Raw genomic sequence first — 10682 nt, 5'->3', positions numbered from 1 at the left:
TCTCTTCTCTTCTCTTCTCTTCTCTTCTCTTCTCTTCTCTTCTCTTCACTTCTCTTTTCTCCTCTCTTGTCTTGTCTTCTGTTCTCTTCTCTTCTCCCTTGTCTTCTCGTGTCTTCTCGTGTCTTCTCTTGTCGTCTTTTGTCTTCTGTTCTGTTCTCTTCTCGTCTTCTTTTCTCCTTGCTTGTCTTCTTGTCTCTTGTCTTGTCTTGTCTTCTCTTCTCAGTTCCCATGGTGTTATGAAAAGTACCGGTAAATATTTGTTCATAGTTTTTGTTTGTCATGTTACCTACAATCAAGTATTCTGTGTGCAGAGTAAATAAATCACAAATCAAACGAGGCAAATGGAAGTGATGCTGTTGGTGTTGGATGTCTTCAATGTGGCATGCAGTTTGTAGGTAAAATGGTTTGCAGCGTTATAATAAATGTGTTTTTGTGAGTCAGCAATGCCAAGCAGCGCACTCCAAGGAAGTGGTCCTGTGAGTCCCCATTGGTGTCCATTACTGAGACAGAAGAAAAGGAAAATCCAAAAAGCCTTGAGCCTGAATGCACCACTACCTCACTAAACAACATGGAAAAAATAGAGGTATACAAATCATCATCATCAATGATGATTCACCATATAGGATTTTTTTTAAATATAGTTGACTCTTTTTTTTTTTTTTTTACATTTAAAAGATAATTATTTATTGTAAAAGCTCTGATCCCTTAAATATTTTTAGGAATTTTGGATTGATTAGATTGTTTTCTCTCTGTTCTCCTACACCTCTGTGTACTCTGTAAGTATCCAGCTGAAGGCTGATCGGTTGAGCTCTGTGTGTCAGTGACAACAAGGCTGCCATCCCCCAGTCTCAAAGTCACTTCTGCTGTTTCCCAGTCAGACCATTACTGACTAGGGGCACATTTGGACTAAAGAGAGAACGAGCTCAGAAAGGAAAATACCAGGGGGCCGATGTTCAGAGCAGCAGCACTAGAGAGACAGAGAGGAACGAAGACAAGTAAAAACGGCAACGAATACAAGGGAGGTGACTACTGTGCTAGACAATAATAAAAAGGGAAGAGAGAGAGAAAGTGACAGTTTGGCAAGGAGAGATGAAAGCAGAGCAAGAAACGGGGGGGAGATGGGGGGGAAAAATAATTTCTGTTGTGATGTAGTGAGTGAGCTGCGTGGGTTTTATACAGAGAGAGGTCGTGCTCTGTGCTGATGAAAAAAGCAGTGCAATTAGATGGTGAGCCATCAGTGTCTACGTCTCTTGGGGGGTTCATTATTACATTTCACTCTTAGCACACTGAGGAAAAAATAGAGTCCATATTAATCACCCTCTTGTGTAAATGTGACCAGTTATAGAGCAGTTAGGTGAGGGCAGTGTGGACATGCTAATGTGATGCCATTTGATGAACGCACACAGACTTTTTGGATTCCGACGCTCTCAGTTTGCATGCGTCATGTGTGTACCATATATGTTGTGAATGTGACCCTGCTCCTCTCAAGCACATGCTGGGTCACATGCTGGGTCACATGCTGAGAAACTGTGCATCAAGCAAGGACGGCGTTTGCTGTTTTGACCCCTCCCACTGTTTCTGTCCGTCCTGGCCAACAGAACTGAGCTTTGTGTATAACCCTAGGATAAGGGGAGGTGCTGTCACATGGCTTCTCTAATACCCTCAGTAGTAGCCTATCATTTCACTGTGTGTGAGCTAAAGTTCTAGATTCCAGTATAGGTTTTGTTTAGGTTGTGATCATTTACTTAATTTTCAAAGGTTAAATTGTTCAATTTATGTTTTTACTTGTAGTTTTAGGAAAAAAACGTTAAATACAAAGTCATTCTCTTTGAGAATCAAATCCAATCTGTGTAAAATAAAGCTAATTTAAGAGTGGCATTAATGTGCCCTTTCCTACCTACAAAGACTTGACTATAATCTGACCAAAAGAAAAAAGAACTGTCTCCGAAATCCTCAGCTAAAAATCCCAGCGGGCCTTCTGTGCAAAATCCATCAGTCTCAATGACCCCTTTCTGAACAGACAAGACAAATAGTCTCATGAAATTGTACACTGTGGGAGCACAGAACATCTCATGCCTTAAAGCCTCACTGAAAGTTTCATGCACGTTTGTGAACTTGCACACAAACATGTACAAACTGATGTTTCTGTTGCAGGAAAGTGCTTGTATAGAGGCAGATAGGAGGTCAAGTGTGCCTCCCAATCACAATGCCTCTTTCCGTCTGTCTGTGTCTCTGGGTACTTATTTGAATAAGCGATGACTCACATATAGCTACACACACAATCTCTCCTACTGAGTCATCAGAGAGTCTTGGCAGAGGTTCCTTTGAAGTTACACAACACAAAGACACACTTCTTGTTCAAAACTGAGTAAACTGTTGGACATTCACCATTTTCTTCTAAATGGAGCACGGTTTGAGAAAACTCTCAAGCAAATGGACCTGGAGAAATGTTCATAAAACTGAGAAATTATAGATTTCACTTAAAGGCTGTTCCAAATTACTATGTTTGCATTACTTGTCTAATTCAGTTAAAATAGTATATTTATATAGCAACAGTTTACAACAAAAGTCTTCTTTAGATAGTACAGTTAAGTGTTCAGTTTACCCCAAACTAATTATTACCGGTAGTTATTTAGTTTTAATCCACTCTATTTTTATTTGAGCTAAAATCAATTAATTTTTGAATGGTTAAATTATATATTTGTAAAATTCAAATTAGTAAAAAATCAAAACCAAAATAAATGCTAAGCTAACTGGTGAATTGCAATAAATGATACCACTGTACAATAAGGTTCTCCTTATTGATGGCTAATAAATAGTTTATAGATACATTATTAATTCCGCTATAAAAACTTTATAAATCATTAATAACTGCTTTATTATGCATTAATTAAGGGTGACAGAAAAACAAAATTGACCTGTATCTTGCCAAATAGTGAGTCAAATCTGCCACCTATATATTTCATATAGAATTGTTATATTAAACATTTCAGACTAAGTTACATTGTAAGTACAATAAGCATTTGTAAACATTTCTTTAGCAAATAATATTGTACTTTATCACTGCATTATAAGTATCTACAACTAATATTATATCCTATAGCATAATAAGCAGTTGCTAATGATTTATAAAGTGTTTATAGATTAATTAATAATGTATCTATATGATCCATCTATAAGGGGAGCTTATTGTAACGTGGTACCCAATAAATCTTTTCATAGATGCAGCCTCTTGGTTTGCACAGACTTGGAGCAGTGGGTGACAGAGAAAACAAGAACTCCATTTTAACACGAAGAGACCTCCAGCAGTCTCAGGAAGAGCGTCCATATGCTACTAGCAGTTGGGGTGTGACGGGACAGGACAAACACACGAAAGTAACAGGATGAAAAAAATCCAGTGTTGTAGGGATATGAAGAAAAGACTCGTTAGGTATGTCGGTTTAAATAGCTCAAAAACAGGCAGGAAATCAGAGCTACTGTGTAAATTGCCTCTAAAAGTAGAAGCATCTGCACAACATGCTAATTTCTCATCTGACACTCACATTCAAAGTAAATTAGAGCTGGTAGTTGCTGGTGTTTTTAGCAGGGGAGGAGCAGCCCCTGTCACATTAAACTGTGTCTCCGTGTTAGGCGAGAATGGCACAACACCACAACTGGTATAAAATTACCAGAGGGTAGACGCGTATCTCTTGCAGTGGAACTCTGGCAGCAGCTCACAGTTCATGACTCTCTCACTTTTTCTTTTTTTACTTCCTTGTTTGTCCCTGTAGGTTACAGCAGAGGACAAGATAAAGGACAGCGATTCCATCTCCAATGGTAAAAGCTCTTCCTGTGCGATGCTCTCAGGACTTGAAAGATAAATCTGTACCGGTATCTCGATTGTCTTATCAGATATCAAATGTTTGACTACCAAACGGGAAGAATACTCATTAATTATGTTTTGCTGGTGCTTTAAGGATCCCAGTAATTGGTTTACTTAAACAGAGTCAGTGCAGTGTAGCCCAGTTAATGTGATTAGAAGTATTTACATCCATCTTTCTCCCACCCTCTCTGTGGGCCAAGATCATTTCAAGAAGATAGGACTAAAATTATGCTTTTTGACATCAAGGCAATTCTCTGTCATTTTCCCTGCCCCCGTTTAGTTGCTTAGTAACACCTGCAATTTGAGTTAGACCACCATTGCTGAGCTGCAGAGATGCTGGCCCTCGGCCGCCTCAGCTTACTGATCAGAATTTTGCTTCAAGTAGAGCTCGGGGGCAGACTGTTGGTGTGTGCGCGTGTGTGTGTTCAGGGATGGAGAGTGTCTGTGTGCATATGTCTATGACTTTGCACAGTGTGCACTGAGATGGTGGGAGTCTGTGAGTGGGAGTATGGATGTGCCTGTGTGCTTACACTAAGCCATTACGTGGGAGTTTGGCCAGTTCAACTTACTGTAAGGATTTCAGTCTAGGATAAATTGCTGTGAGTCACAAGCATTTTGTTACTTGCAGCATTTTGAGACTTGAGATTTCATGGCCAGCTCCTTGGCCATTTGGTACTAGGTGTAACACGAATATCTCAGTTGATACTTACCTTGGTTGGGACATTTATCATTATGTCTGGAATTTGTTTTAGCAACAACAAAGTATGAAACAAAAATACTGAATGATCTATCTCTAGACCAGGGGTTTTCAAACTTTTTGGGATCAGGGATCTCTTACAGGGGAGAAAAAGTTTCAGCGACCCCCCTCATAATCCTCATGTTTATTAAATAATTTTCTTCAGTTTGTCTCTTTAATTCAATGGAAATATTTGTGTAACATAAATACTTAAGACCTGTTCTTTAATAGTGTTAATACATTTTTTTATACTTTTAAACATGGGTTTTTTTCATTCAAGACACACTCAATTAACAGAATTTTTATTTCAACTTGTAAAAATGACAGTTTTGAAAAATTTAACAGCATCAAAAGCCACTTTAAAACTTCATGAACATAATAAATGTATTGCCACTTCTTCAGATTATTACAGAAAACTCTTGACATAAAACTGAACAGAATCATAGCAGCAGTAGTCAGTAGACCAAGTAACAGGGCTTAATTTGTAAACTGATCGAGGCCGTAACGCAAATATCGGGGGATTCCGGGGACCCCATTTTGAGAACCACTGCTCTATACTATGCAACGCCTTTATTCCTGTAATAAATGTTTACTAAACACAAATTCTTCTACATTCATCTTTAATCTTTATCTTCAAGGTCATGTAAACGTCTTTTCAGATAGACCGGTAACTGCTATGAAAAAACCTGTTGCTAAGGAATCATCAAATGTTATCACCCCCCTGCAGAGGGCCTGGATAGATGCTGATGACTTTGCAAAATGCTTCCAGTGAGTCACAAATGTGAACATGCTGGAACAAATATTTATATTATACACATAGATTCTTGTAGTTCTAAAAAAAACAAGCTGCTTGAGCACCAAATAGACAGACATTAATTTTTCCTTTTCTTCCAGGACTCTCCTGGTGTTTTATAAGCCACACACCTATCCTCATCAGACACAAAAGTCTCTTTTTAAGGTACAAAATGTAAAATAAGTCATTGAAGAATATCTTCAGATTTACTTTGCAGAGTTGTGCATTCTGCGGTTTTGATTTATTCCCTTCTATTAGTTCCTGTGTTTGTGCTTTGACACATTTTTTGTAGTTAACAGTAACTAAGCTGTTCATTTGTCAACAGAGTGCTGTCCTATCCAAAACTACAGGAAGCAGTGGATCCCCGATTGTCGCAAGCCCTGAAGTACACATGCATACACACAAAGACACACATGAAGGAACACTAAGAAATTATTTATTATTTATGTTTTCCCTATTTACTCTTAATATTTAATTAAAGTATGATCCTGCTTCAGCTTTTGCTGCTTTTGTTTACTTTATTAAATTTGCTCTCTCGAGACATCCTGCCTAAATGTCAACAGAAATGTGTTTTTACTCAACCATTGCACTACCGAGCGAAGGCACCCCTCTTATCAGTTGATCGTTCCTCTCTGTGGCTTCTTTCGCTTGTAGCATTCAGCGTCTGCTTCTGAATCAATATCTTAGTACTGTGTCTCTGTGTGTGTGTTTCTTCCCGCAGTGTCCAGAAGTGAAAGGCGTTTACTACCTGTGTGTGGACAGTCTACAGCCTTCTCAGATCCTCATCAGTTTATCTGCTCTTCTTCTCTGGGGAGATGCAGGTGAGGAGAATAACAATTGTGTGTGCACCCACACACTCAAATACATACATTTCAATGTTTCTGTACATTTGATTTAATAAGTACATGCAGTAAAAACTCTATGGCAGCAAGTATAAATGAGCTAAGTAGTTTTCTCTACTTGTGTTTGATAGGAAATTTAAATACTTATGAATGCACTTAAATTTCATAAACTGTACTTAATTTTATTTTTTCTTACTTTTCATTTTCTCCTATAGAAAAGGAAATGTCTAGTGTTTGTAGATCTGCAGTGCTGATTATTCAGCCTCACTCCTGGACAAGTGTGCAGCGTCAGCTGCCAGTTCTCACCATCAAGACCTCCTGCTCAAAGGCAGCTATCCTTAGCATACCCACAGGGTAGGACAGTGCTGATATACTTACTTTACTTTACTTTACTTTACTTTACTTTATTACAGACTCAAAGTCCAACCAACATCACAGATAAATACAGAATATAGATAAAAAATACAGAATACAGATAAAAAAAAAAAAAAAAAAAAAAAAGGTTCCTAACCATGCAGGAGACAGTCATACCAGTGACTCCAAAGTGCAGAAGAATATTTCACTGCACTATATTTGACATTGGTCAACAGCAAAATAATTCTATTGTTAGACTCATTCAAACGACAAATAAATTTATACATAAGTTGTCTTAAAACAGCCATTAAAGTGTTGACACGGGTGGATACAAACAGCTCACTAGCACTGGTCCATCTAGGCTTATGTAGCAATAGTCTAAGAGCATCATTATAAGCGACCTTCAATCTATGAAGACTGGCTTTTTTAAAATTGCACCACAAATGTGCAGTATACAATGGTGTACAATACGATCTGAACAGGTTCAATTTCACTTCATCAGAACAGAATCCAAACCTACGCACAAGGATATTTGCCTGAACATAGATCATACGAAGCTGGCGGTACATGTCCTCATCATCAGATAGATGGTCTGTCAAGACATGTCCAAGATATTTTACTTCATGTGAAGCATTCAGTAGAGACCCAGACAATTTGAAATTTGGAAATATTCTATATTTATCCTCTTTAGTGCGGCAAATTAGAATTGTACTTTTTAATGGGTTGAACTGGACGTCATATTGCTCACCATATGCAGAACACACATTTAGCAGCTGCTGTAGACCCGCTGAGCTCGGGCTAAAAACCACAATATCATCAGCATACATAAAATGATTAATAATTGTATCACCAACCATGCAGCCTGTTCTACACATGTTTAACCGCTTAGAGAGATCATTCATATAAAAATTAAACAATATAGGTGATAAAATACTTCCTTGTCTGACTCCATTTCTAACATGGAAGGGTGCAGACACACAGTTGTCCCATTTGACCTGCATTGTTTGGTTAGCATACCAATAGGACAGACATCTTACTATGTACTTAGGCACACCGGCTTGGCACAATTTTAAAAATAATTTAGTATGATTTATACGGTCAAAAGCCTTAGTGGCATCTAAGAAGCACAAAAAAATTGTAGAATTTTTACTATTGTAACTGTTCAGTAATTCTTTTAGGCCATAAATACACAGATCAGTACCATGCTTGGACTTGAACCCAAATTGATTGTCTGTAGACTCTACTTGTTTAGCAAATTTTGGCAAAAGAATTAGTTCGAAGACTTTAGACAGAGTATTTGCTAGTGCAATAGGTCTATAATTATCTGAGCTGCCAATTTTTCCAGCTTTGTTTTTAATCACAGGAGATAGAATGACATTCATCAAGATATTGGGAATAAAACCATGCATAATAAAACCAGTGAAACACAAAGCAAGGAGAGGGGCTAACCTTGGACTTGCATACTTAAGATGTTCAGCTGAAATAAGATCCGTTCCTACAGATTTATTTACAGACAGTTCTTGAATTGCCTGATAGACCTCATGTGTTTTGATAGTTTCTACATTATTAACCTGGACATCCTGGAAGGGTTCGCTCTGAACACAGGTGAATAGTTTGCTATAGTGTTGTTGCCAAAAATGTACAATTGTATTTGCTCCTGAGGCTCCATCAACAGTACAAGGTAGACAGGATTTACCATTGCTGATGGTTTTGACCTCTTTCCAAAACGCTTTATTGTCTTTACCTATAAGCTTTCTTGCCAAGGAATCAGCCCTCATGGATTGCTCATTACGTTTAATGAAGCGTAGTGCATATTTGTATTTTGCATTAGACAGCTTTTTGTGTTCAAATATAGGGCCCTGCCTGGGTTTACCTGCTAGAGCCCAAGAGGAAGTAGCTTTACAGGCTTCATCATGGTATTTAGATACATAAGTGTTCCAACCAGGTCTATTTTTTATCTTTCTTGTGCTCTTGTTAAGTGGCAGGCTAGCTCCCAATAGCGCATCCGTTAATTGAGAGTAAAAAGCTGTTAAATTGGTTTTATGTTCAAAATCAGAGCAGTTACAGTCCATGCATGCAACTGCCTCTCTTGGTAATGTAATGGCGCCTAATAATCGATCAGTTTGGTTAAAGTACCGGGCTATTTGTTCAGTAGATAAAGAAGACCAATCTACACGTGTCTGAATATGATTGCTGTTTCCATATACAGTAGCGGGTATATGATCAAATCTAATAGACATCTCAAAAGGGATATGATCAGTAGTGGAGACATTGTATAAGATATTAATATATACCAGAGCAGCATGAGCATCTGCTGTAGTAATACAATGATCCAACCAAGACGTAGTATGCCAGGATTCACTTATGTACGTATAACTTGCAGCCGGCAAAAGTTCTTTGCTAGACAAAATTAGATTTGAATCCGTACAAAAATGATTCAAATGCCTTGAAAACAGCGAATTAGTATCTGATATGTCAGCATTCATGTCACCCATAACATAAATACTTTTTACCTTCTCGTTTTGCATAAAAGAGCTAATAAAAGCAAGTTTACTTAGGAATTCTTCTTCATTGTGATGACATTCATGTGGAGCATAGACATTTAAAATAAAGCATTCTTGTTCACGCTGCTTCACGTGTACTGCAATACACCAGTCTACACCAAGTCTAACAATTTTTATCAGTGGGTCCAGGCTCTTTTTCCATAAAATAGCCACTCCTCCAGGTATCCTTCCTCTTTTAATACCCAAACTCAGGTCTGTAGAAGATTCTCCAGCACCCAGGAAAGTGTCATTAATAGAGTTTAGTCCTTTTAAATCCTGTTTGGCCAGAAAAGTTTCTTGCAAGCACAAGATGTCACAGTGCAGCAGCAACTGGTCAACAACCAAACGGCGAGCTTTATCATCTGCGCTCTGTCCTAAGCGCAGGCCACGACAGTTGTAGGATATGACTTTAATGTCCATATAATTTATGGTTTTGTGCTCACGCCAGCGATAGAAGCGCATATATCCGTAGAAGAAAGAGTAGCGTCTGCACCGATGATTGTTTTGCGTGGCTCATAAAACCTCCGCACAATAGTTCCCTCAGGCCAAAACTCTGGGTTGTACATGACATCCACTTCACTACATTCAGCAGAGACCTTGAATGAGGCAAACCTGGTATTAACAGTCTTAATTCTCTGGCATGTAACCTTATGCCCAAGTTTAGATTTAAGATAAGCGCTTAGTGTATCTGCTTCGAGGTCAGGTGAGAATTTAGATGCAAAAACACTCACCAGCTTTGTTTTTACAATTTTGATGTTTCCAGCGGCACCAGTACCAACAATAGTCTGTCCAGCTTTCCTGCGTCCCAGTGAAGGACCAGAGCTAGCTGTTGAATTGGGAACAGCTAGCCCTTTGGGCTGACGATAGCGCCGTTTCACGACTTGGCTCCATTTAGGAGATCCCGAAGATGGCGAGGCCTCTCCGGCTGGCAGCGCTGGGACATCCCCCGTACCAGCTGAGAGGGGGTCCCCCTCCAGATCGCCATGACTAGGCTCCGTAACCAGTGCGGCGTTCAGATCCCTGTCCGCCGCACCTTTCTCCATCACCGATACAGACCGGCTTCCCCGTCCTTGTTCGGCGCTTTGTTCCAGAGCAGACATCCGGTGTCGCAGGTCCGTGGTAATATCGTGAAGATATTCACTGACTTCAGTCTGAACTCTGAGTGTTTGCTTCATTGCAGATACTGCAACATGGAGCTCTTCCATTTTACGTAGCAAGCCGCAGACATCCATGTTAGTAAAAGTCACTGGCGGTAGCTCATCCAGATAGTGGGACACAAATCTGGGAATATTATCCCCGCATTCGTTTAGCACTTTGAGACAGGCCTTCACATTGTTGATATCCTTTTGTGCTCCTTTATGCGAGATGTTCCGCTGGGAGGGAGTGCATAGCTCATATAGCGTCTTCTTTGAAGTTTCAATCCAATCTGAGTCGAAGATGTTGACGGCCAACAAGATAATCTCGTCCTGGCTTAGCGTCTTTAGTTTGATAAAAAGAAAGTGTAAAAATTCATCCTCAACGATAATTTTATCCTCGACCGTCTTATATATAC

At 39.1% G+C, this 10682-nt stretch overlaps 1 protein-coding gene across 1 annotated transcript in view; it reads left to right on the top strand.

Annotated features, from left to right (window-relative positions):
• Nucleotides 1-10682, top strand: part of adgb (androglobin) — a 48789-nt gene that overhangs the window by 16717 nt on the left and 21390 nt on the right. Inside the window, exons 12-19 of the mRNA XM_037685155.1 lie at nt 442-583; nt 3771-3816; nt 5258-5366; nt 5493-5556; nt 5717-5776; nt 6113-6212; nt 6449-6587; nt 8143-8192. Of these exons, the coding sequence (XP_037541083.1) occupies nt 442-583; nt 3771-3816; nt 5258-5366; nt 5493-5556; nt 5717-5776; nt 6113-6212; nt 6449-6587; nt 8143-8192 (710 nt within the window). The remainder of the gene's footprint in view (nt 1-441; nt 584-3770; nt 3817-5257; nt 5367-5492; nt 5557-5716; nt 5777-6112; nt 6213-6448; nt 6588-8142; nt 8193-10682) is intronic.

The sequence above is a fragment of the Nematolebias whitei genome, chromosome 12, assembly GCF_014905685.2.
Source record: "Nematolebias whitei isolate Nwh7 chromosome 12, NemWhi1, whole genome shotgun sequence".
In the NCBI taxonomy this organism is placed as follows: domain Eukaryota; kingdom Metazoa; phylum Chordata; class Actinopteri; order Cyprinodontiformes; family Rivulidae; genus Nematolebias; species Nematolebias whitei.
Note: the sequence above shows the minus strand (reverse complement) of the source record. Positions and strands in the feature narration are given on the sequence as shown.